We start from the raw sequence: 26133 nt of genomic DNA, 5'->3' as shown, positions 1-26133 counted from the left end.
TGTGTGTGTGTGTGTGTGTGTGTGTGTGTGTGTGTGTGTGTGTGTGTGTGTGTGTGTGTGTGAGACCTGAGCTGGAGGAACACTGGATGAGCTTCCAGCTTCCATCAGCTTCACACTGAGGCATGAACAGCATGTAGGAGCGACGATGAGGAGTCAGCATCTTCACAGCTGAGGGACATCATCATCATCATCAAATGAACACATAAAAACTATTTCCAGATGATTCAAAACAAACTGCATGTGAGGAAATATCCTGAGGGTAAATTATTTTAGTCAACTGTCTAAAATAGTTTATAAATTAAAAAGCCCTTCAGTTAAAGGTTTAAATAAATCGGATATTAAATTTTAAACTGTTTTATTGTATGGCTGCGACACGGTGGCGCTGCGGTGTTGACTCACTGGAGAAAGCAGCCAATCGCAGCGCAGACTTGGTTCGACTCAGCAGCCTGTCAGAAATCTGCAGCTCCTCCTCTGATTGGCTGATTTGCAGCTCCTCAGGCGTCAGACTCAGACCTTCAGCCAACAGGAACCCGTATCCCAGAGGGAGGTGGGAGGAGTTAGAGAGCGCGACAACGCTGTTCAGCTCCCGCCTGAACGCCGTGACCTCAGCGAGCGCCTCGGAGCAGCGGCCTGCAAGGACACAGGTGATCCACAGGTGAAGACTTTACAAACATCAGAGGGTAAAAGGTTTGACAAAACTGAGAAATCTTTTAAATCACAGACAGCCGTCCCAGATTTTTAAATCAGGAGACGTTTGAACTGAAACAAGTCAAACATCTGATCTGAGATCAGCTGACAGGAACGCTTTAATTATAATAAAACAGTCAACAAACTCCTCGTACCTCCATGAAAACACACAGACCTGAGTTCTGTTACTCAGGAGGGGAATTTATGCAACTTCATTTAGATTCAAGAGGTGGAGCAGTAAGAGGAGGTGGAGGAGTAAGAGCAGGTGGAGCAGTAAGAGCAGGTGGAGCAGTAAGAGGAGGTGGAGGAGTAAGAGGAGGTGGAGGAGTAAGAGGAGGTGGAGCAGTAAGAGGAGGTGGAGGAGTAAGAGGAGGTGGAGCAGTAAGAGGAGGTGGAGGAGTAATCTGTGTTTAAACTGAGTAACATCCCTCAGGATGACTCTGACCTGCAGACGACAGGAGCTTCAGAGTTTTCTTCTCCGGACCTGAAACACAAACATGAACCGGTCTGACGGCAGCCATTTTTAAACTGCTTTAAATGTACATTTTGTCCATCCTACATGTGACTCCGCCCTCTGTCGGCTCGGTGGTCGGCGTCCCCTCAGTGTCCACGCAGAAGCAGCGAGGTCCGACGCACTGCAGCGGCAGGAAGTCTCCTTCCTCGGAGCACACCGGGAGGTGCAGCACTGCTCCGGCAGCCATGCTGGACTTCTTCCTCAGGGCTGTCGTTAGCGCTCGCTCGCAGCGAGACGGACAGCGAGAAGGACGGCCGATGGTTCGAGACCCGGCCACTTCCTGTCCCTCATGGTCGACGCACCAGCACTCCGAACCACGACACTGGACTTCCTGGAAACCGCCGCTGGCCGTGCAGCGAGGAATGAAGAAGGAGGCTGGATCCTCCTCTTCATCAGAGCAGGACCGCAGCAGAGGAGTCAGAACCTGGAAAACATCAGGAAGATCTGATTGGACCTGGTGGACTCTTTATCTGGTCTTCAGGTTCTGGTGTTTCTGTGTTTTGTAGATATGATAAGAAACCAGACCTGCTCCAGGGAGGCAGAGCGGGGGCTGCTGAGATCCTTCAGGGTTTGTTGGAGGGCGGACAGGAAGGCGGGGTTCTCCAGGGCTTTGCTGATGGACTGGACCAGGTTCTGGTTCCTCTGCAGACTGAGGCTCTGAGCAGACAGCTGATCCAGACCAGGACCTCCCACCAACCCGCTGAAGTTAAAAGCCGCCACGTTCTTCAAGAACTTCCCTCCAAACAGGTTCTCCTGAAGACGACTGGGCGAGGAGCGGGTCAGAGCCTCCAGAGCTCCGCCCACTGAGGGGAAGGTGCCGTGGAGGACTTCGATCAGCTGAGACAGGAAGGAGGCCAGATCCACATCCTCCGGCAGGAGGTCCCTAAGAGGACGGAGGAGGGAGAGACAGGAAGGTGCAGACCCAGAGGAGACTTCAGAGACAGGACCATCAGAGCCAGAGAAGAGCTGGGACAGAGCCAGGCGGCGCTGAGAGGGACAGTCAGCAGAACCAGAACCTGGAGGAGGAATTTATAAAGAATTATTTTTAAAATAAAAGACTTCCTGGTTTATTTTCAGTCAGAGCCTGTCGGTGACATTTCACAGAAACTCACTGCAGACCAGGAAGTCTCCGGTCTGACGAGTCCCGGGAACCTCTGTCCCTGAGGGGTCCACACACCAGCACGGCCCCCCCTGCTGACACTGTCTGGGTCCAAACGAGCCGCCGGCTTCACAGGATGGGACGAAAACGTCTCCCGACACCATCGCCGCCTGACGCTCCTGCTCACAGCGAGACGGACCTGGGGGACGAGAGGACCGTCAGACCCGTTAGAACTGGTTCGAAAAGGCTTAAACCAGTTTACCGTGGAAACAGAGCAGACTGAAACCAGGTGAGTTTACATCTGAAGCGTCCGGTGAGGGCGAGGCGAACTCCCAGCATCCTCCTCTGCAGGACTCTGTAGACGTTGCTCTGAGAGAAGGAGCGACCGGACGAAAGACCGGAGAAGGCCGTGTCGTACATGTCAGAGAGGAGGAGCTCCACACCTGGACAGGAAGTGCACACCTGTGAGAGCACATCTACAGGAGGAGTGTTTGTTTGAGAGTTCTGGCTGTGTGGGTCTCACCTGTGCTCTGCAGCTCGCTGCCTCGGCTGTCCGAACAGAAACAGTACGAAGACACGAGCGGGAAGAACTTCCTGAAGCTGCTGAATGTCTCAAAGGCTTCTGGGAAACTGAAACAACACGCAGACATGCACAGGTGAGCCTAACTCTGAGTCCAAACAGGTGAGTTTCACTCTAACAGAGCACGTCATGGGTGTTACCTGTTGTAAGAGTGCAGCAGGTCCATCTCTGTGCGGTCCGTCATGTTGATGAATTTACACTGAACGGGGAGGAAGCTGCCATCTTCCTCACACTGAGGAAGAGGAGGAGAATCAACGGTGTGGAGTCGTCGTCTCAAACTCAGGTCACAGCTGCCTGGACCTGCAGGTCAAAGGTCAGAACAGGTGAGGAGGACGAGCTGCTGCAGGAGGAGATATTCACTCAGACGGTAATTGAAGAAATATAAATAAAACATTACGTCGTGTGACAGTAAAATTAGATTTTTGTGCAACAAACAGCAGAATAAATAAAGTTAAACATTTCAACATGTTTCTAAAGAACAGATCGTAAGTTTGTTGGAGAAAACCCAGACATCCTTCAGATCTGCTGGTTCTGGATCGCAGAACCAACCACCTCCACACTGTGATGCATTCACTGCACATCAAAAAACTGGACGTTACAGCTTTTTCTAATGTTCTAGAACTGCTCCGCTCCAGGTGGCAGCATGTTGGAGCAGCTCTACTTTCATTCTGAGATTTTGCTTTTGGAAACTTTAATTCCTCTTTTTCTGGATGTAAATCACATTTTCTGGATGATTGTTTCCTCTGGTATCAGATGCTGTGCAGCTGGAAGGATTTTTACTGAAACATTTTTAGTTTTGGACATTTGTTATGATGCGTAACCATGGCAACAAGGCAGTTTTCTACAACAACCAACAGCTGATTAACATCTCAAAAGCTGAAATAATATCTCAACTACAGCCTCAAATCTCAAATGAGTTGAAAGGATGTTCTGTGGATGCATTCTCATCTACCTGCCGGCTGTGCTCGAGTGCCTGACCACTGAGATCCTGGAACTAGCAGGAAACTTGGCTCATGACAGAGGAAGGACAGGATCGTCCCTCAGCACCTACAGTTGGCTGTCTGCAGTGACAAGGAGCTCTGCAGACTGCTGGGAGGAGTGGCCATCGCTGTGGGAGGAGTTCTGCCCAGCATTCAGGCGGTCCTACAGCCCGGAGGAACCGAGAGGCGGATCGGACGGCATCTGCACCCAGTTTCTTTGGATCCACTGTGGGATGGACCTTTACAAGAGATCCTTCCTGTCTACAGCATCAGCATCTATAACATCTCTTAATGAAATGAGGATGACGAGTTACTACAACAAATAATTTCCCTCTGGGATTAATAAAGTATTTTTGAATTGAATTGAATTTTTGTTTTGTTGCCAACAGTAAAATTTCCCTGCAGTTTGTTTTTTCATTCAACCTTTATTTCTACAGGTGAGTCTCATTGAGCCTCGAGGACTCATTTACAAGAGAGACCTGGTTTAACAAAGAGCACAGGAGGAACAATCATATAAAAATCATATAAAATGTAAAGAAAATAGAAGAAATTAAATAAAAAAACAAAAACAGCTACATTGTAAAGAGATGTAAAAAACTAAAAACAGGAACATGTCTGTGTTGTCTTCATCAGGAACTTATCAGATGTTTGAAGCCACTTGGAGAGGTCAAAGGTCGAGAGCTTCAGATCTTTTTGTAAAATATTCCAGGAAACAGGAGCGGAGTAGGAGAAGATCCTTTAGTCTAGTTCAGTCCTCACTGAACCTTCACGTCTGCAGTTTAACCTCAAGTGAACAAAGACGACAGAATCCAGATTTATTTATTCAACAAAATGTTCAAAACAGACCGACGCAGTGCAGCACCGGACCAGTTCTACAGCTCAGAGTGGTTTCAAACATCACTGGATCTTCTGCCGGAACTGGATCTTATTTTTGAAGGATTAAGCCTCTGAACTGTCGTTAACCGTTTAAATCACATCTTTAAAGACCGTCTCTGACACAAAGCAGCACGTTCGTGTCTCTTTTTATAACATTCTTGTTTTTAAATCGACCCAACAGCGGATCAGAACCATCTGGACTAAATGTTTGGTTCTGGTCTTGCGTCTAAATGGTCCAGAAGTTTGAACCACTGTTTGATTTCTGGAAACAGATGACTGGAGATGAGAGACAATCAGTTAGAAAACCAATCAGAACCACAGCCTGACGTTTGACCCAGTCCTGGTCCAGTTCAGAAGGGTTTCCAACAGGACCATTGGGCCCAGTGAACACCACGTGGAGGCTCCTATTGGCTCAATGAGCTGTCAATCAAACAGTACGGACGTTGGGTGTGTTTCCATGGAAACCAAACTACTGAATGCTTGATGGGCTCATATGGATCGTTTTCAGGAGAATCCGTTCTTCTTGATTTGGACATCAATCTAACCGGCTCTTTGGTCCCTGTCCTACAGTTCACCAGAACCTCATCAGAACTTAAAGAGTTAAAAACTATTTCAAACTGTTTTGTTTTGTCCTAATTACTGTAAACAAAAAGTTCAAATGTTAAATTAATTTTCAGGAAGAGACTAAAGAAGACAAAGTAAAAATTAATTAAAATGTCAGAGTTTTAAAGTTGAACAGATTGGACAGAGAGAAAGTGAAACTTTTCAAAGGAAAAGTTCACAAGACAGTGAGACTAGCTCTGTTGTCTGGTCTGGAGACAGAGACATGGACAAAGAGACAGGAGACAGAGACATGGACAAAGAGACAGGAGACATGGACAAAGAGACAGGAGACAGAGACATGGACAAAAAGACAGGAGACAGAGACAAAAAGACAGGAGACAGAACTGGAAGCAGAAATGAAGATGTTGAGGTTCTCCTTAGGAGTGACAAGGATGGAGAAGATCAGGAATGAGATCATCAGAGGTACAGCACAGGCTGAACAACTGGGAGATAAAGTTAGAGAGGACACACTGAGATGGTTTGGACATGTCCAGAGGAGGGACAGTGGTTTGCACATGTCCAGAGGAGGGACAGTGGTTTGGACATGTCCACAGGAGGGACAGTGGTTTGGACATGTCCAGAGGAGGGACAGTGGGTATATTGGTAGAAGGATGTTAGAAATGCAGCTGCCAGGAAGAAGACAAAAAGGAGACATATGGATGCAGTTAGAGAGGACATGGAGGTAGTTGGAGTGAGGACAGAGGACACAGAGGACAGAGTGAGGTGGAGGAGGACTCGCTGTGGAGACCCTGAAGAGGAAAAAGCCGAAATAAGAACAAGATTGTACAGAGTGAGGCATCTTCCTAAACAAACCACCTTTGGCTGAGGGTAAACACACACCTGTAGATGATTACCTGAGAGGATGATGATGATGATGGTATAACTTGAACAAATAAATCAATTTAAGATTCTGGCAAAGTAAAACTAATGTCACTGAAAACCATCTGAAACCTCCTGAAGTTTGTTCAAACTTAAGTCTACCTGTTGTTTGAATAAAAGGTGAACTGACGTTAACTCAGTCTGAGCAGCTGTCAGAAGAAAGAGTTCTGGTCTCGGCCCGAACCCTGATGAAGCCGAGCTTTTGTCCTCAGACGGTGTGTTCAGGTGAGTTTACCTGAGGCTTCCCCCCGCAGTGGCTCGAGGCAGACCAGGACGCAGGTGATGAAGAGGAGCCAGGCCATCGTCTCCGTGGTGACACACCGAGCATCTCCACCTCGTTATAAACCCCCGAGCTGCTGAGTCACCGTGAGAAGGGCCGGCCGAACAAACCTCTTCACCCCTCTTCTTCCTCCTTGTCCAGCGGCTCAGGTGGAACCAGGAGTCCTCGGACCCGACCGAGCGCGCAGGTAGCGGGCCGCGGAAGCTTCTGATTGGACGAGAGACTCTCTGTAACACAAGTGATGGAGATCAGCCGTCACTGCTGCGTTCAGGTGCAGTGAGAAAAGAACTGGCTCAAAAATCACTCGCCTGTTTGTAAAAGATTAACTTGTTCCACTTCTATAACGTTTAATACTCAAAACCCAAGAAACAGAAAGAGCAGAAAACTTCATGATTCTACTCAAGTTTTTGTCTCATGTAAAATAACTTCTGTGATTTAGTTTATCAGAAGAGTATTTATAAAACATATCACCTTACAAAAAGATCTGAAGATCTCAACTTTGACCTCTACGGGAACTTAACAGATGTTTAAAAAACATCTGTTAAGTTCATGGCTAAAACCAGCACAGACATGTTCCTGTTTTAGTATCTTACAGTTTTATAATGGAGCTGTTTTTTTATTTAATTCCACTTCTTTTTTGTACCTTTCATTTTATATGATTGTCTATCGTGGCCTGCTCCTCATCTGTTCTTGGTTAAACCAGGTGTCTCTTGTAAACGAGTCCTCGAGGCTCAACGAGACTGACCTGCAGAAATAAAGGTTGAACGAAAGTTCACGAGTACTGAGCTCTAAGTGTCTTTATAAAAACATCTTCCATTATTGTTGTTCAGTAGAACAGACTGGGTCGAGGGTCAGGTCCTTGTTCTTGACTGAGGGAAGGATGGAGCGAACCGCAGAATTCTGATTTTAGACTTGTTTGCATCACAGTCAGTTCTTATTGCATCTGATGACTCAAAGCTGAGCAGGATCACGGTTTTCATCCACTCATCTGATTTCTTCAGGTCCGTGAACTCACCGTGTCTAAGCTGACGTGGTTCAAATTCAAGTCAGAGGTGGAGAGGCGTCTCAAAAGTCACGTCTTTTCCACGGAGTTACCTGTTTATACAGAAACAAAGAGCGTGAGTGTAAAACACAGAAGTAAGACCTGATCGGGAGTTTGACTCTCCTTTCTGTCAGTCAGCTGCTGTGTGCTCCCGTTTCAGAGGAGCTGTGATGTGAAGGACCACGAGGCTTTAAACGTTCATCCGCGTGGCGTAGATGAAAGGAAAGGTCTAATGACCAACAGTTTAAACACATAAACTCCTGCTAGCTGCTGCTAAGCTAACTGAACCAAACTAAACGAAACTTCGGCCGACATGAATCATCCTGTTGAGAGTAGTTTGTACTCAGATTGTGTTGTGTGTTGTAAATATTTATTATGAGATGTAACCAAAAGAAGTCCAGGCTCAATAATCCAGGTATACACTCCAACAATTTTCAGTCAGCTCATCTGGACAGTTTATTTTTTGTTGTTGCTGAAACTTCTTTTGATTTTGAACCAGTTTGACATAACTGTGGACGAGGAAGAGGGCCGGCACAAGAGGAGGGGGTGTGCCAAAGACACCATCTTAGCACCAACATAACTGGTTTGTTCCAGTTTGGAGTAAGCTGTTTGGGGGAATAATCAGTTTTGTGTTGTGTTTCCTTGACTGATGAAGCCTTCTGGATGGAAGGTGAAATGTTTCAGCAAAAAAAGACAACTGTCCAGATGACCTGACTGAAAATTGTTGGTATGAGATGTAATGTTTTATTTGTAGCACAGTGTGGTGGTAGAGAGTTGTTTATGTGATGAGCCACTTCACCACACACCTGTATCACATGAGCAATCACATGATGTATATGTGTGACAATGCTTGTAGGCCTCAGAAGCCATCTTTTGTGTTACCTGGAATAAAGATGCTAAAAGGGAGAAACGCCTCTAACTGCCTGCGACACCAGACGATACTCAACACAACAATAGCTTTGTTTAAATTGATATTTTACATATTCCCTGGCTTTCAACAATGTATGATCTGTGTTGATCCTGTCAGCATCACACTGTTGGTCATTATGTTATTATCCGATATTATTTTGATTTTACGTTATATGTTGCTGTGTGCTTTGCATGTTTGTTTCTGTTTGTACAGCACTTTGATTGGCCCCGTCGCTGTTTAAAAGTGCTTTATAAATAAAATGGTATAGTATTTTTATTAGTAAATTTTTAGTATTTTATAGTGCTTTATAAGATAGCTGTTTTTGTTGTTTTTATACCATTTCTTCCGTTTAGTTTTCATATTATGTTTTTGATGATTGTCTACTGTTGTCATCAGTGTTCTCTGTTTAAAACAATACAGTTGTTTATTGTCGAGCTAAAACTGTTGCTAAGGTTTTCCAGCTTCTAGAGTCCACTTTCAACCTCATCCAGTCAGATTTGTTTCATCTCAAACTGGTGCTTAATGCTGACAAAACCAAAGGGATGTTGTTTTCAAACAGGAAGTCGGTCCCAGCAGTTCTTCCTCTGATTTTATCCTCAAATGGTGTCCCCACTGAGTTTATTGATTCATATAAATATTTGGGTATCTTGGTCGACTCACATCTCTCTTTTAAGCTCCATGTGGAAAACTTGGTAAAGAAAGTTCAAGTTAAAGTGGGTTTGTTTTTCAGAACCAGATCCTGTCTAACCCTGAATGTTAGGAAATACAAGAACCCTGCAGATGTTGGATGCTGCAGATGTTGGATGCTGCAGATGTTGGATGCTGTCTATCATGGTGCACTAAGATTCATAACTGGCTGTAACTACCGTACCCACCACTGCACCCAGTATTCACTGGTTAACTGGTCACCATTAACTTCACACAGACTCTCTCACTGGTACATTTTCATCTTTAAATCACTTCCTGGTCTGCTGCCTTCATTGTTTCTAATGCCAGTAGCCACTGTTGTTCAAGCCAAGAGTCATTGGCAACAGGGCTAAGCACCCTAAAGGGCAGATTCTATAATGCTCCTGTGCTGACATCACTTTTATTGTGAAGCATTTTATAAACAAATAATAATCTGACTTTATTTAATGTTTAAAATATATCTAAATGTTTTTGATTGTTCATTTAAATTTCGATTAATAGCTGACCAGCAGCCAAAACGACTCAGAACTACAAACCAGAGCTCATTTTTCGGCAGTGGTGCTTGTTTTACGGCAGTGGCGCTTGTTTTACGGCAGTGGTTCTTGTTTTACGGCAGCGGCGCTCATTTTACGGCAGTGGCGCTTGTTTTACGGCAGCTTGAACCGTTGCAGTGGAAGTAAACATGTGGAGAGCTCAGTAAAAATATAAGAACGGTAAGAAATGTCTCGTGTTTTATGGTGTGCTCTGTAACACAACATGATTATGTTTTATCTTTCTGATAAATTACACGTTTCTGTAACTTTCGGTCCGTGTGGTTTGGTTCAAGGTTTATTCTCGTCTTGAATTAATTTTTTTATCTGAAGTTGGTAAGAACAGACGTGATTAATCACAACTTTAATATCTGAAAAATGAGCATCGTGTTGGTTAAAAGCTTCTGGTTTTGATAAATGTGTTGAAATAGTTGCAGCTCGCTGTCAAACTTAAGTTTAAATGTTGAATTTTCGAGAACATTTCTGCCTCTTCTCGTGTTTTTTTGTTTTTTTAACGCCGAACAATTTTTAAAACTCAAATCTTCGAGGTAAAATCTAAATATGAACAGAAATTTGTCGTTTTGATGAAATTCTGGGAAAAGTTGGATTTTTTGAAACAGAGTTTGGTGTGCTAACAAAACTCTTTCTGATCAGTTTGTTTTTTTATTCAACCTTTATTTCTACAGGTGAATCCCACTGAGCCTCCAGGACTCCTTTACAACAGAGACCTGATTTAACAAAGAATCATGACAACAATGGACAATCACTAATGATTCATACACATTTTATTTATTTATTTATTTTTAAAGAGTTCGTTTAGAGACGTAAAGTTTAAAATGTTAGTAAATTTAGGATTAAATTAAATACTGAGACTTAAATCTTAAAGTTAAGTCAGGTCCTCTGTCTGGACCAATTCAAAAATTAAAATAAAAAAACTTGTTGAAATGTTTCATCTTTAATCCAAAGGACTTCTTCAGTCTGAGGAGCTTCAACAAACTCAGTCTTATAAACAGCACCTTCTCACGGTGGATCAACCAGTTTGATGTTGGCATCCAGAACTACAATGTCACTGAGCTTATTCTGACTCTATTACAGCTCCTCACACTGACAAAGGCTTTTAGATTAAAGACGAAACCTTTCAACAAGTTTTATTTTATTTTATTTATTAGATTTGTCTACTTGGATTATTGAGCAACATCAGAATATTGAGACTTGAAGTTCATTCACATAAAGATAATTTGTATCTGTACTTGTATTAATGAGTTATAATTGAATTGAATACTGAATGAACAAAAAGTTTGATCCTACATTAAACAAATGCTGCAGTAATAAAATATAAGTTGATTAAAATGAAAATTACTGCAGGAAACTGGTTTAAGTTTAGTGTACTGAACATGACTTTCAGGTATTTTGTAATGATTTCACGTCTTCAATTAGTCAATAAATCATAAATATTGTTTATTTAATAACTGTGCTTTGATCGAAGTTGTAGTTTAAAAGCTTCAATTTCTGTTGTGTTTGACAAACAGACACACTAAGATACAGGTCCTTCTCAAAAAATGAGCATATTGTGATGAAGGTCATTATTTTCCATAATGTAATGATAAAAATGAAACTTTCATATATTTCAGATTCATTGCACACCAACTGAAATATTTCAGGTCTTTAATTGTTTTAATACTGATGATTATGGCATACAGCTCATGAAAACCCAAAATGCCTGTCCCAAAAAATTAGCATATTTCATCCCACCAATGAAAGACAAGTGTTTTTAATACAAAAACACCAACCTTCAAATAATCATGTTCAGTTATGCACTCAATACTTGGTCGGGAATCCTTTTGCATGAATGACTGCTTCAATGCGGCGTGGCATGGAGGCAATCAGCCTGTGGCACTGCTGAGGTGTTCTGGAGGCCCAGGATGCTTCGATAGCGGCCTTAAGCTCATCCAGAGTGTTGGGTCTTGGTCTCTCAACTTTCTCTTCACAATATCCCACAGGTTCTCTATGGGGTTCAGGTCAGGAGAGTTGGCAGGCCAATTGAGCACAGTAATACCATGGTCAGTAAACCAGTTACCAGTGGTTTTGGCACTGTGAGCAGGTGCCAGGTCGTGCTGAAAAATGAAATCTTCATCTCCATAAAGCTTTTCAGCAGATGGAAGCATGAAGTGCTCCAAAATCTCCTGATAGCCGCTGCATTGACCCTGCGCTTGATAAAACACAGTGGACCAACACCAGCAGCTGACATGACACCCCAGACCATCACTGACTGTGGGTGCTTCACACTGGACTTCTGGCATTTTGGCATTTCCTTCTCCCCAGTCTTCCTCCAGACTCTGGCACCTTGATTTCTGAATGACATGTAAAATTTGCTTTCATCCGAAAAAAGTACTTTGGACCACTGAGCAACAGTCCAGTGCTGCTTCTCTGTAGCCCAGGTCAGGCGCTTCTGCCGCTGTTCCTGGTTCAAGAGTGGCTTGACCTGGGGAATGCGGCACCTGTAGCACATTTCCTGCACACGCCTGTGCACGGTGGCTCTGGATGTTTCTACTCCAGACTCAGTCCACTGCTTCCGCAGGTCCCCCAAGGTCTGGAATCGGCCCTTCTCCACAATCCTCCTCAGGGTCCGGTCACCTCTTCTCGTTGTGCAGCGTTTTCTGCCACACTTTTCCCTTCCCACAGACTTCCCACTGAGGTGCCTTGATACAGCACTCTGGGAACAGCCTATTGGTTCAGCAATTTCTTTCTGTGTCTTACCCTCTTGCTTGAGGGTGTCAATGATGGCCTTCTGGACAGCAGTCAGGTCGGCAGTCTTACCCATGATTGTGGTTTTGAGTAATGAACAAGGCTGGGAGTTTTTAAAAGCCTCAGGAATCTTTTGCAGGTGTTTAGAGTTACGTCGTTGATTCAGATGGTTAGGTTAATAGCTTGTTTAGAGAACCTTTTCATGATATGCTCATTTTTTGGGACAGGCGTTTTGGGTTTTCATGAGCTGTATGCCATAATCATCAGTATTAAAACAATTAAAGACCTGAAATATTTCAGTTGGTGTGCAATGAATCTGAAATATATGAAAGTTTCATTTTTATCATGACATTATGGAAAATAATGACCTTTATCACAATATGCTCATTTTTTGAGAAGGACCTGTAATCTGTGTTGAACACTGATCAGATTGATGGATTTAAATTTACAGTAATCAATAATGTGTGCAGATGGAGAACTACAGCAAAGCTCGGGTCGTGGAGCAACCGTCCGTCTGTCCGTTCTCTGGCCTCGCCTCCGACACACCGGAGGTTCGGGTTAAAGATGGCAGCAAGATCCGGAACCTGCTGCGCTTCGCCCTGAACCGCATGGAGGCCAACCCCCGACGGGAGACGGAGGAGGGGGGCCGACCTGAAGGAGGACAACAGGAGGCGCCAGGTCGGCCGCTTTGCAAGCAGATCATCTTCACCGCCACTGGGAAAGGCGTGTCCAAAGCAATCACATGCGCGGAGGTGGTGAAGCGGCGAGTGAAGGGGCTCCACCAGGTCACCAAGCTGACCTACGGCACCGTGCAGGAGGTGTGGGAGCCTCTGGAGCCCGCAGGAGGCCTCGACAGCCTCACCGTCAGCAGGAACCTGCCCTCCATCTGGATCCTCCTCTCCAGGGAGCCGCTGGACGGCGACCAGCCGGGGTACCAGGCGCCCGGCCGCTACGATGCCCTGTGGGCTCAGGCTGCCAGCAGGGAGGAGGGCGGGGGGTTCATGGGACCACGAGCCGGACCCCGGAGGAAGAGAGGTGGAGGTGGAGGAGGAGGAGGAGGCAGAGGGAAAGGACCCAGCCGTCAACCTGGACGCCCCAGAGAGTCCACTAAAGGATACAGTTAGAGGAGGGGACGTGAAGAGATGCAGATACTGAAGGTTTCAGCGTCTCGCCTGCTTTGAGGTCAATGTTCAGGTTGAAGGAAGTCCATCAGATACTCATGATCTTTGTTCTGCTGCTTCAAACCAAGTTCAGTTTTTACTCCCAGCTCCATGTTCGAAGTGTTCAGGTGGTCTCAGTTCTTCAGGTTCAGTCCAGATGTTTGCTGCTGGTTTATTCTGATCCAAAGTTTCTTTTGTAAAAACAGTTTTCTGTGAACATGGAGCATGAACCGAGCTCGCAGCTGATGTTTCAGGATGTGGCGTCTGAAGGCGAGACACAAAAATAAACCGTTTCCTTTGGTCTGCACATGAATTATTTTAAAGTTTTCCTGTGGCTGATGAACTGCTGGGAGAGACTGACCGGCAAGTTTGGATGGTTTTCATAAAAGAAATAAAACCACGGTGGTGCTTCAAAGTTTGAATTATTTTATCATTTTCTATATTTCTGCATAAATATGACCTAGGATCAATCGGAGCGTTGCCTCTTTCTGCCCAGCAGCCAAATCAAAAGTAAAAAATCTAGGAGTCACATTTGACTCATTAGGCTTCGAGTCTCACATCAGGGATATTTCCTGTTTCATTTAAGAAACTTCTCTAACATACGACCTTTGGTCTCCAGAGTTGACCTTGAGAAAATTATTCACACTTTTGTGTCATGTCTGGACGACTAATGTCCTTTTTACCTGCCTGAACCTTTAATTATGAAGTCTAACTTTACTTAATGTTATAGAACCTTTAATATGAAGTCTAACTTTACTTAATGTTATAGAACCTTTAATTATGAAGTCTAACTTTACATAATGTTATAGAACCTTTAATTATGAAGTCTAACTTTACTTAATGTTATAGAACCTTTAATATGAAGTCTAACTTTACATAATGTTATAGAACCTTTAATTATGAAGTCTAACTTTACTTAATGTTATAGAACCTTTAATTATGAAGTCTATCTTTACTTAATGTTATAGAACCTTTAATTATGAAGTCTAAGGTTTAAGCCACGTCTCCTGAACACGACATCTGGTCTCTTCTAAATTTTCCAGAAAACCTTTAAACTCTTGACCGTTTGCTAACAAACTTCTAGACTTTCACTGGAGTGTTAACATTTAGTGAGATGGTGACATGTTTGCTCACAGGTATTCTGACTAAGGTGCGTGGATTTTTTTCCCATGAAATATTTTGTATATTTTAATTTTTTCTGCTGCTTTAACCACTAGCTTGATCTTTTCAGTTTTACTCTTAATTTGATCTGAACAGTTTATGACATCTTCACTAACTTATCAACAGGAATTTCAGAGCCGACTTGATGCACTTGGTTAGAAGTGGGAACCAGTGCACCTGCTACAGAGGGCCTTCCTTGATGGGAACTATCCCCTCATCACTTTTGCAGATTTTTACAGCTTCAGAAATTAAATTTTCTGCTCTTTCTTATCTGCTGGATGTCTACAGCTTTCTTCCTCACAACACACCCTCCATAAGCGGCCGTATGATCCCCGCCACAATTACAGCACTTTAACGTTCTCCACCACATCTTCCACACCTGTTTGCCTTTACATACATTGGCAGTACGCCCATAACGTTGACACTTGAAGCATCTTATAGGAGGAACGTACTCTCGTACATTAAAGCTCAAATATCCTACCATCACTTTTGTTGGCAGAACTTCATTAAATGTCAATAAAACTGACTTCCTGTCAACTTTTACTCCTTCACGTATGTCTGATCTCCACAGTGTTCCCTCCTTTTAGCTGCTGTTTGAGCTCAACCAGATTTTCTCCAATGTGGATCCTTGAAATCACTTCCCCAACTCCTCTTTGTTCACCACTCTCTCCTCGATTATTGTCTTTTTGCACATATTGCAGCTTCATTGCCTCGTTCTTTTGCTCTACATTCCTACACTTTATAAGAAGACTCCCGTCCCACAGTACCTTAGCCATCTCTATGTCACCTGTCGTATTTCTCAACACTGAGGTCTACTGGACTAACACTTGATATCATTCCCTTTTTTGAACTTAAGTATGACTTTAAATTCTTCCCTCGTCATCACCCTCTTTCTAACACCTGATGATTGTAAATCATCACTAACGCTCTCCTATTTCCCACCACTTGAATGTCTGCCCTTGTCCCCTTCCCCTTCCAGTTCATTTCTTCAGACAACCCACTGGTTCACTCACAGTTCAGATTATGCCTCATGACCAGTAGATTTTATTTTAAAGATCCTTGCGAGCCGAGTCAAAGGACCAAGCACAACAATTCACCTTGCTCTGTAATCCCACTGGGTGGGTGGAGACACCAACTGTAAGAGCAGACTTTGATAGATCCATCCATCCATTCATCCATCCATCCATTTTCTTCCGCTTATCCGGGGTCGGGTCGTGGGGGTAGCAGCCTAAGTAGGGAGGCCCAGACTTCCCTCTCCCCAGCCACTTGGGCCAGCTCTTCCGGGGGAATCCCGAGGCGTTCCCAGACCAGCCGAGAAACATAGTCCCTCCAGTGTGTCCTGGGTCTTCCTCTGGGCCTCCTCCCGGTGGGACGTGTCTGGAACACCTCGCCAGGGAGGCGTCCAGAAGGCATCCTAAACAGATGCCCGAGACACCTCAACTGGCTCCTCTCGACGTGGAGAAGCAGCGGCTCTACTCCGAGTCCCTCCCGGATGACTGAGCTTCTCACCCTGTCTCTAAGGGAGAGCCCAGACACCCTGCGGAGAAAACTCATTTCGGCCGCTTGTATCCCAGATCTCGTTCTTTCGGTCACAACCCAAAGCTCGTGACCATAGACGAGGGTAGGAACGTAGATCGACCGGTAAATTGAGAGCTTCGCCTTTTGACTCAGCTCTCTCTTCACCACGACAGACCGGTGCAGCGCCCGCTTCACTGCAGACGCTGCACCTATCCACCTATCGATCTCACGCTCCATTTTTCCCTCATTCGTGAACAAGACCCCAAGATACTTGAACTCCTCCACTTGGGGCAGGACCTCCTCCCTGACCCGGAGAGGGCACTCTACACTTTTCCGGCTCAAGACCATGGCCATAGACCATAACTTTGATAGATCCTGTTCTTTAAATCAAACAGGTGCCCACTCACACCTGATCATCATCCCATTGATTGAAAACACCTGACTCTAATTTCACCTTCAAATTAACTGATAATCCCAGAGGTTCACAAACTTTTACCACTCACAAATATGTAATGTCGGATCATTTTCCTCACTTTTGTGATGACCAACAGACATGTTCCTGTTTTTAGAATTTTACATCTTTACAATGTAGCTGTTTTATTTGTTTTTATTTCATTTCTTCTATTTATTTTCATTTTATGTGTTTTATATGATTGTCTATTACTGTCTGTGCCTCATCTGCTCTTTGTTAAACCAGGTCTCTCTTGTAAACGAGTCCTCGAGCCTCAACCTGTAGAAATAAAGGTTGAATGAAAATAAATAAATGACAAAGTATAATCTTTTGTCTCATTTGTTTAACGGGTTCTCTTCATCTACTTTTAGAAGTTGTGTGAAAATCTGATCATGTTTTAGCTCATTGATGCAGAAATATGGAAAATTATAAAGAGTTCACAAACTTTCAAGCAGCTGTGTGTGACGAGCACAGAAGATTTATTATTTATTATTTTATACAAACATGAAGATTAACTGCAGAAGTCAGAACTTTGATCTGTTTGTTTTGGGACTGAACTCAGAACCACGTTAATCCACAGTTCAGATTATAATTATTATAAAGTAAAAAAGCTCCACGGTTTGTTATGTTCATGTTTTCATGGTTCCTGGTGACATCTGGTTCTGCTGCTGATCCGTTTATCTCCTCCGCGGGTCTCCTCAGTCCTCAGCTGCTTAAGGCTCAAAAGGATTACTGTAGGTCTCTGCAGTCGGACCGCAGGTTCTGCAGGGGATCAGAGGTTCTGCAGTCGGACCGCAGGATGGCTCGGTTTGGACACATTCAGGGGGTGATAATGCTGCTGCTGATTAGCGCTCTCCCAGTCGTGCTGGTTCTGACCCGGGTTAGGCATCCTGTGCCTGTTCTGTGGATGATGCCGGTCAGTTCTGCGTCGGGGAGGGAGAACCTGAGCGCAGGACTGGTTCCAGCAGTCAGAATGGCTCTGCAGGACCTGCAGGAACAACCAGAACCGCTGGGGAACTATGAGATCCAGCTGCAGCTGCTGGACTCTCAGGTGGGTCGGTGCTGAAGAACCATCTGCTCCACTTTTGGTTCTGTTGGAGTCAAAGTGATCAACTTTCATTTAGTTGTTTTTGTAATTTTAATATTTTTAGTCTGAAGTTGTTTTACTTTCTGTGATAATGATTTTTCTGCTTTATTTATTTTGACGAACAGAATCAAAGTTTTTATTTTCCTGCACGTCAAGTTTTAATGTTCAAGCAGCAAATTATCAAAAAGATGAAAACATAAAAATATAAACGGGTTTTAAAGAGTTCATAAATCCAGTGACTAATCTGCGAACACAAAAAGTGGTTGTTGCTCAACACGCTGCGGCAGCCATGTTGACTTCTGGCAGGCGGCGGGCGACATGCATTCATGCTTCAAAGGCTCAACAGCCGAAGCCTTCCTGACGATGAGGAGCAGCTGATGAAGAGTTTCAGGGGTTTTTATGCGTTGCTTCTTCAGTGTGACCCTGCTGCGGCCCTCAGAGTCCTGTTTGACACCATGTGGGCGGGGCCCAGGTACCTGCTGATGATCGGAGGGGCGTGTCCACCTGTGGCGGCGCTCATCGCTCGTGCGCTGCCGGCTCTCAGCCTGGTCCAGGTGCATCATCCGTCCTCTTCATCAGATTCCTGCACGGTTCAAGGTCAGCTCCTGGTTTCATTTTCCTCTGATGTCACAGGTGTCCTTCGTGGCTCCGCCCCCCAGCCTGTCCAACAAGAAGTGGTCCAAGAACCTGTTTAGCACAGTGCCGTCGGTCCGAACCCTGAACCAGGCGGTGGTGAAGCTGCTGCAGCGGTACAGGTGGAGGAGAGTCGGGGTGATCAGCGGAGACGGTCCAAGACTGGCTGAGGTGACAGAAACCTGGTCATGTGACCAAACCAGTTTTATTTTTTTATTTTTTTTTGATGGCCTCCCTTCTCCCCTTACAGCCATCCTCTCCACACCATTATTATGAAATATTTATTATAGTGACTATCTAGTGTAGGTTTTGTTTTTTGTTTTTTTTTAATAGGATAGAAAGAAAGAAAAGACAAAGTAAGACTCCAAAATATAAGAAATATACACAAAGAGAGCACACGGCAAAACACCCGGCCACTGTCTGTTCACCTGCAAAGAACATGACAAAACACAGCAACAAAATACATATGTATAAAGAACTTAAAATATTCATGGCTTTGCAGTAAGTTTCCATAAATATATATACCCATACCTACGCCTATATACATACATACATACATACATACACATGAATATACATTCATATACATATCTATATATCTACATATAAAGCCTACATAAACATCCCTGCTTCTATTTGTGTGTGGTTGTGAGCATGCATAAGTGTATAAGGCTTCTCTAATAGAACATTTATTAGTAACTGTGAAGAAGCAGAGACCCGACCCCCAAGACCAGAGGCAGACGAAAAACCAGTTTTATAAATCATCACCTCACAGAGGGTGATCCTGTAGTCAGTGTTGTAGTCAAGACCACCGAGACCGAGACAAGACCAAGACTTTTGGGGTCTGAGACCAAGACCTCAGGTCTTGGAGCTCAATCTTTTCACAGATTGTCTTATATTGTCACGACACAGTGACAGTTTTAACAAATATGTATAAAAAAAACATATGTAACTTTTATAAAACTAACGGTAGAGAAACGAGGCTCCAGCACGAACAGTTCAGAAACAATTTGAAATGAGAAAAAAAAACAATTTATTAACTGATTAAGTCGTGTTTTAGACTGATTATTGTTAGCGCATCTATTCTGACCCAAAGTGACTGGTTCTGAATGATTGACAGCAGACAGACGCTCTCCTCTCTTCCAGTTACTGCGTACTGGTGCAGAAGCTTTTAGTGGTACACAGTACTGGACCGGACCGGCTTACTTTCACCCCTGGTTGCGACGTTACGTTCTGTTGTCCGTATTGTTCTGTTGGTACAGAACCTCATGCGAGTGAACGGTGGTGGGCGTGGCAGCGATAACAAAAACATGTATTTATCAATGCGTCACGTTATCAGAACGTTTTACATCCAGTCAAAACAAAGATGTTGACAAATAAACAATATTCTGGCAGTTTAGTGATGTTTCCAGTTGTGGTCTTGACTGGTCTTGAAATAAAATCCAGAGTCCTCAATGTCCAAGACCGAGACCATCAGAAAGTGGTCTTGAGACCGATCTCAAGACCAAGACCTGTCTCAAATGCTACAACACTACCTGTAGCTTTCCATGTCTCTCTGTTAGCAAAATATCGCATGAACATTATAAAACTTCCAAAAACTGATTATTGTATCAACAGAACATCAGCCTGATTCAAGATGGCCACCGCAGCTACTCTGCCTGAGCAAAGACCGTCGGTTTACAGATGCTGAGCTGAAGTCTGGTGTGGTGGTAGCTGAGAGTCATCCCCACCACAGAGCGGGAGCACTAACAGCAGGCAGAGGCAGGCGATATGCACTCATCAGGATTCCTGCTTTACTTTTAAAATCTGCTTTAATCAAAACTGAAGAGTTGCTGCTATTTTTAGCTACCTTACCTTTCAGCTCGTGTTTAGCTGCTTCTAGCTTTAGCAGCTCACTTTCAGCCGTTGTTCAGCTGTTGTAGAAGAAAATGTTTTCCAGCTGAAGGTAAAATAATCCTCAGTTTGATGGAAGCCCACCTGTGTGTGTGTCTGTCTGTCCATCTGTCTCTCTGTTCATCTGTCTCTCTGTCCGTCTGCCTGTCTTACATCCTGTGGGGTGTTCTGACCCGTGTCCCTGCAGATGAAGAAGGATCTGATCCGACAGCTGCTGAAGGCCGACGTTCAGCTCGCTGCCACAGAAACCTTCTCTGAAGACGCCTGCAGCCGCTTGAAGGAGCTGAAGGTACTAGGAACCAGCACGTGGTCCAGGTCCACTAGGTTCTGGTTCCAGACCATCTTCTTCTTCTTACGTTACAGGATCGAGATGTTCGGATCATCATCGGGCAGTTTGAAGAGGATTCAGCGTCCGAGGTGTTCTGCTGCGTGAGTGACACGTTCACCTCGTTTTGGCTCCAGAGATGATTATAAATATCCTCAAAAACCCAAACAGGTCCAGATCAAACCTGAGCAGAACTTCTCCAAGCACTAAAACCACAATGAAGTTCTTCTGAAGAGCAGCGCCCCATAAAAAACTTATAACACGTTGAACACGTATTAACTGCTTCCATCATTTGTGAATAAAACCAAGTGGAGCACCTTTATAAATTAATGACAGTCAAAAGAGTCTTTTTCTTTTTGTAGAACTATTTATTGAGAAGTTGAGATCTCCTACCTGAACCGATGAGTTCTTATCGCTGACCAGAACCTGAAAGGTCCGACTCTGGACCAGGCTCTCCAGCAGGAGCTTCAGGTTTAACACGATCAAAGGAAAATCAACCTGCACAAATAAATCAGAACCATAAGTTAATAAATTCTCCTTTCGTATGAGATCCAGTTTACTTCATTTCAACTTTGCAGAATATTCTAATAAAATTTACCTAAGAATAAAATGCAAACAAAAAAAACTGCTTATAATTCATGACGGCTGTTGTATCTCAACACAACTAATTTATAGACCAAAAATTAATAACTTTGTTTTTAAAATGTTCTTATTCAACATAAATCTGTACATACTAACAAACTGTTTAAACGTGTTTAATTAAATAACTTTTATTAAGTGTAATGTTTGTATAAATGCAAAGTCACAAATTAAACAAAACATGTCATAAAGTAGAACAAGCGGTTGTTTGTTTTTATAAATAAATCTCTTTTTTAAGTTAAATAACTTTGATGCCATCTTTATTCAAAATGGCGTTAGCAACAATTAGCAACAGTTAGCAACGGTTAGCAACGGTTAGCAACAGTTAGTAACGGTTAGCAACAGTTAGCAACGGTTAGCAACAGTTAGGAACAGTTAGCAACGGTTAGCAACGGTTAGCAACGGTTAGCAACGGTTAGCAACAGTTAGCAACGGTTAGCAACGGTTAGCAACAGTTAGCATCGGTTAGCAACGGTTAGCAACGGTTAGCAACGGTTAGCAATGGTTAGCAACGGTTAGCAACAGTTAGCAACGGTTAGCAACGGTTAGCAACAGTTAGCAACAGTTAGCAACGGTTAGCAACAGTTAGCGACGGTTAGCAAAAGTTAGCAACGGTTAGCAACAGTTAGCAACAGTTAGCAACGGTTAACAACGGTTAGCAACAGTTAGCAACAGTTAGCAACGGTTAGCAACGGTTAGCAACAGTTAGCAACGGTTAGCAAAAGTTAGCAACGGTTAGCAACAGTTAGCAACGGTTAGCAACAGTTAGCAACAGTTAGCAACAGTTAGCAACGGTTAACAACGGTTAGCAACAGTTAGCAAAGGTTAGCAAAAGTTAGCGACGGTTAGCAACAGTTAGCAACGGTTAGCAACAGTTAGCAACGGTTAACAACGGTTAGCAACAGTTAGCAACGGTTAGCAACGGTTAGCAACAGTTAGCAACAGTTAGCAACCAACACTCACAGTAGATTCCAAAATCACAAAACTCGACAGAAACAATCCCGTTCCTCATATGGTTAGACTGCAGGAGGAGTTTAACTTGTTAAAATAGGTTTTAAATAGCTGAGGTTTCACTTTAACGGATGTTTTGAAACGTTTTTGTTGTAAAATATTCCAAGAAAGTCTTCATAAAGCGGTAGGGCGCACGATCGATTTGCGCAAGCGCAGAACGAACACAGCGCCCCCTCCTGGAGGAAAACAGTCGCTGCAGTTCAATTCCGGTTTATTTACCCTCCTGCTGTCCTTGGGTCAAAAGTGGCCGCGAAGCTTCTTTTTTTTTTATTTAAATTCTGCCTTGTGGGTCGTTTTGACCCAAGGACAGCAGGACAGTTTATTTGTCCATTTCTTCTTAGAATACTGGAGCCAGTTCATCCAGTTGCAGCACCTGGACTTTTTAAGACGGATCTCCTCAGAACACAGAAATAAAATGTTCTTGTTGCTGTTTGCTCCTAAATTCTTGTTAGATAATTTACCCACTTACATCTCAAGCAGTCCTTCTCTTCAAGGATTCAAGATTCAAGGTTCTTTGTTGTTATTTTCATCACATGTGATACATGAGGTGGAATGAAATTGTGTACACAGGGTCCCAGTTACATCCAACAATATCCATCCATCCATCATCTTTACCCGTTTATTCCATTTTGGGGTCACGGGGGTCGCCGGTGCCCATGTGCAGCAATCACTGTGCGAGGGGCGGGGGACACCCTGGACAGGTCTCCAGTCCATCACAGGGACACATAGAGACAAATGAGACAAACAAACATTCTCTCTCTCTCTCACCTAGGGACAATTTAGAGTTACCATCAGTCTAACATGCATGTTTTTGATCTGTGGGAGGAAACCGGAACACCCGGAGAAAACCCACGCAGCACGGAGAGAACATGCAAACTCCACCCAGAAAGGCTCCTGGACTGGGATTTGAACCAGGGACCTGCTCGCTGAGAGGCAGCAGCTCTACCAGTTGCTCCTCCATGCTGCCTCCAACAATATCAAAAATATAAAATGGAAAAAGAAGCAGTAAATAAGGATCTAAAATATAAACTAAGATCTACGCCAGTCACTAACAGTGCGAAACACACGGAACAGCAGCACGGTTCTCTCAGGTTCTGTTGGGCTGTAATTTACACGTCTAAAGCGAGCGGAGTCGGGCTTGGAGCCCCAAAACTAACATAAACTTGATTTATTCAAAGCACGCAACAAAAATACAGAAACGAGGCGCCAAAAGTGAAAAATAAGTAACTAAACCTCTTCATGCAGGACTTTCATAAACTGCTCTCAGAGGAACTTTGTAGTTTGAAATGGACGTGGAACATCTTGGGCTTCACATGAAGTTTAATCATGTTTTAACTTTTCATTTCTTTCCATTTGTAACTGTGTGTAAATGTGTCAAAAATCTAATTTAATCATAAATAAATAAATAAACGATTAAACAAGTCTCTATTTCACTTGGGTTGGGTCCCTAAAGGAGGATCAATTTACTGTAAAAGCCTTTAAAAATCCTAAAACGTGAAGTTTTGAACTCGGCTCAGTCCTTTCAGGTTCTGATCCGCAGAATCTCATCAGAACGTGTGATCTTTGGTCAAACGATGCAAACACTGCAGAATAGAGTTCTGGAGTCAGTAACGGTGAGGTTCTGTGTGATGTCCAGGCCTACAGGCTGAACCTGTTCGGACCTCGGTACCAGTGGATCCTGGCAGCTGGATGGAGGTTGGGGTGGCAGCCGTCCGCTTGTTCAGCTGACAGCCTGCTGATGGCGGCACACGGGTCCTTCAGGCTGCAGATCCGACACTTCAGCGCCTCAACCTCTCCTGGCGTCTCGGGCCGGGTCAGAACCTTTACTGTGTTTGTCTCAACAACACGATGGTGGTTCTGGTTGAACAGAACCACAGCATGAATAATAGCAACCTCCTCCACAGACTCCTCAGAACTACCGGGACTCGTACCGCAGACAGCTGGTCCATCAGGGGTCAAAGGTCAACCCGCTCCACGCCTTTGCCTATGACGCCATCTGGGTCGCCGCCAGAGCTCTGAGTCGGGTGATGGAGGCGCTGAAGGTCCGGGAGAAGTACGGCGCTGCGAGGAACGTGACAGTGAGCGAGGAAGAGGAGGTGAAGATGCTGCTGGAGGCCGTGAAGAACGAGCAGTTCCAAGGCGTCACGGTGAGGACGTCCAGACGGACGCCTGAGACAAAATGAATTTTAACAAATATGACTTACACGTAGACAACTTGACTCAAAGTTATGATTCTGGTGCGTCTCAGCCGGGTCTCAGCGTGGTTCAGGTGGACTTCATCATCTGAAAGTCTTGTTCCTCCATCTTTGTTCTACCTCAACAATTCATGACTCAAAAGGTTCTGCTCAGTCCGGACGTTGGACTCTTTGGAATGTTGAGCTTTAGGGGAGTGGTGGTGCAGAGGCAGGCCAGCGCTCCCACAGAAGCTCGCTGGTTCAACTTCCCTGACCCACAAAATCAACATGTGAGTGGGACTAGGTGAAGCACCTGCTACTGGCCCCTCTGGGCCCCTGAGCAAGGCCCTTAACCCCCACCCTCTGCTCCCCGGGCACCCTGCTAGTTTCATCTTTTCACCTCGTTTCTGTTTAAATGAGCTCCTTTCACTTCCTTTCTGCTAATTTCAACTTTTGTTTTTTCAGCTTCTTCCAGCTCATTTTATTCTAATTTTAGCTGTGTTTTGCTCCTTTTGGCTTTTAATCCTAATTCAGGTTTTTTACGCTCCTTTCAGCCATTTCTAATTTCAGCATGTTGCTGCTTATTTTAGCTTCTTTCGGCTAGGTCCAACTTTTTGTACTTATTTGATCATTTCAGCTTTTATCTGCCCCTTTCAGCTACGTTCTACTTTTCAGCTGTTGATGTATTTTAAGTGAGCTTCAGCTCATTCAGCAGCTTCAGCTTGTTCAGCAGCTTCAGCTTGTTCAGCAGCTTCAGCTCATTCAGCAACTTCAACTCGTTAAGCTCGTTCAGCAGCTTCAGCTCGTTAAGCTCGTTCCGCAGCTTCAGCTCGTTAAGCTCGTTCCGCAGCTTCAGCTCATTCGGCAGCTTCAGCTCGTTCTGCAGCTTCAGCTCGTTAACCTTGTTCAGCAACTTCAGCTTGTTAAGCTCATTCAGCAGTTCAGCTCATTCAGCAGCTTCAGCTCGTTCAGCAGCTTCAGCTTGTTCAGCAGCTTCAGCTCATTCAGCAGCTTTAGCTTGTTAAGCTCATTCAGCAGCTTCAGCTTGTTCAGCAGCTTCAGCTTGTTCAGCAGCTTCATTCAGCAGCTTCAGCTCGTTCAGCAGCTTAATCTCGTTAAGCTTGTTCAGCAGCTTCAGCTCGTTCAGCAGCTTTCACTTGTTAAGCTCATTCAGCAGCTTCAGCTCGTTCAGTAGCTTCAGCTCGTTAAGCTCGTTCAGCAGCTTCAACTTGTTAAGCTCATTCAGCAGCTTTAGCTTGTTAAGCTCATTCAGCAGCTTCAGTTCGTTCAGCAGCTTCAGCTCATTCAGCAGCTTTAGCTTGTTAAGCTCATTCAGCAGCTTCAGCTTGTTTAGCAGCTTCAGCTCGTTCAGCAGCTTCATCTCGTTAAGCTCGTTCAGCAGCTTCAGCTTGTTAAGCTTGTTCAGCAGCTTCAGCTCGTTCAGCAGCTTCATTCAACAGCTTCAGCTTGTTCAGCAGCTTCATCTCGTTAAGCTTGTTCAGCAGCTTCAGCTTGTTCAGCAGCTTCAGCTCGTTCAGCAGCTTTAGCTTGTTAAGCTCATTCAGCAGCTTTAGCTCGTTCAGCAGCTTCAGCTCGTTAAGCTCGTTTGGCAGCTCCAGCTTGTTAAGCTCGTTCAGCAGCTTTAGCTTGTTAAGCTCATTCAGCAGCT

General features: G+C 44.3%; 3 protein-coding genes across 4 annotated transcripts in view; 2 read left to right on the top strand and 1 right to left on the bottom strand.

Moving 5' to 3' along the window:
• Window positions 1–6520, bottom strand: part of tg (thyroglobulin) — a 21034-nt gene extending 14514 nt beyond the window's left edge. The window contains exons 1-10 of the mRNA XM_037676064.1: window positions 6454–6520; window positions 3021–3180; window positions 2824–2930; window positions 2600–2743; window positions 2314–2499; window positions 1727–2217; window positions 1247–1625; window positions 1133–1171; window positions 400–630; window positions 67–168 (exon numbers count right to left, since the gene is read on the bottom strand). Of these exons, the coding sequence (XP_037531992.1) occupies window positions 67–168; window positions 400–630; window positions 1133–1171; window positions 1247–1625; window positions 1727–2217; window positions 2314–2499; window positions 2600–2743; window positions 2824–2930; window positions 3021–3180; window positions 6454–6520 (1906 nt within the window). The remainder of the gene's footprint in view (window positions 1–66; window positions 169–399; window positions 631–1132; window positions 1172–1246; window positions 1626–1726; window positions 2218–2313; window positions 2500–2599; window positions 2744–2823; window positions 2931–3020; window positions 3181–6453) is intronic.
• Window positions 6521–9768: 3248 nt separating this feature from the next.
• Window positions 9769–13676, top strand: rpp25l (ribonuclease P/MRP 25 subunit-like). 2 transcript variants are annotated; one of them, XM_037676684.1, is made up of 2 exons: window positions 9769–9850; window positions 12883–13676. In XM_037676684.1, the coding sequence occupies exon 2, from the start codon at window positions 12883–12885 to the stop codon at window positions 13534–13536; it is 654 nt and encodes a 217-aa protein (XP_037532612.1). In that variant the 5' UTR covers window positions 9769–9850; the 3' UTR covers window positions 13537–13676. The 2 variants fall into 2 exon arrangements, with proteins under 2 accessions (XP_037532612.1, XP_037532613.1); XM_037676685.1 differs by lacking the exon at window positions 9769–9850 and adding an exon at window positions 10431–10505.
• A 3778-nt stretch (window positions 13677–17454) lies between these two features.
• The window catches only part of LOC119409783 (gamma-aminobutyric acid type B receptor subunit 2-like), a 22481-nt gene continuing 13802 nt past the window's right edge, over window positions 17455–26133 (top strand). Inside the window, 7 exon segments of the mRNA XM_037676683.1 lie at window positions 17455–17753; window positions 18206–18343; window positions 18423–18593; window positions 20503–20604; window positions 20679–20744; window positions 23927–24103; window positions 24195–24437. Coding sequence (XP_037532611.1) covers window positions 17502–17753; window positions 18206–18343; window positions 18423–18593; window positions 20503–20604; window positions 20679–20744; window positions 23927–24103; window positions 24195–24437 — 1149 coding nt within the window. The 5' untranslated portion in view covers window positions 17455–17501.

The sequence above is a fragment of the Nematolebias whitei genome, chromosome 5 (genome assembly GCF_014905685.2).
Source record: "Nematolebias whitei isolate Nwh7 chromosome 5, NemWhi1, whole genome shotgun sequence".
Taxonomy (NCBI): Eukaryota; Metazoa; Chordata; class Actinopteri; order Cyprinodontiformes; family Rivulidae; genus Nematolebias; species Nematolebias whitei.
Note: the sequence above shows the minus strand (reverse complement) of the source record. Positions and strands in the feature narration are given on the sequence as shown.

What these genes read in the sequence shown, in the direction of transcription:
- rpp25l (XM_037676684.1), top strand. Translation starts at nt 12,883, where the DNA reads ATGGAGAACTACAGCAAAGCTCGGGTCGTGGAGCAACCGTCCGTCTGT.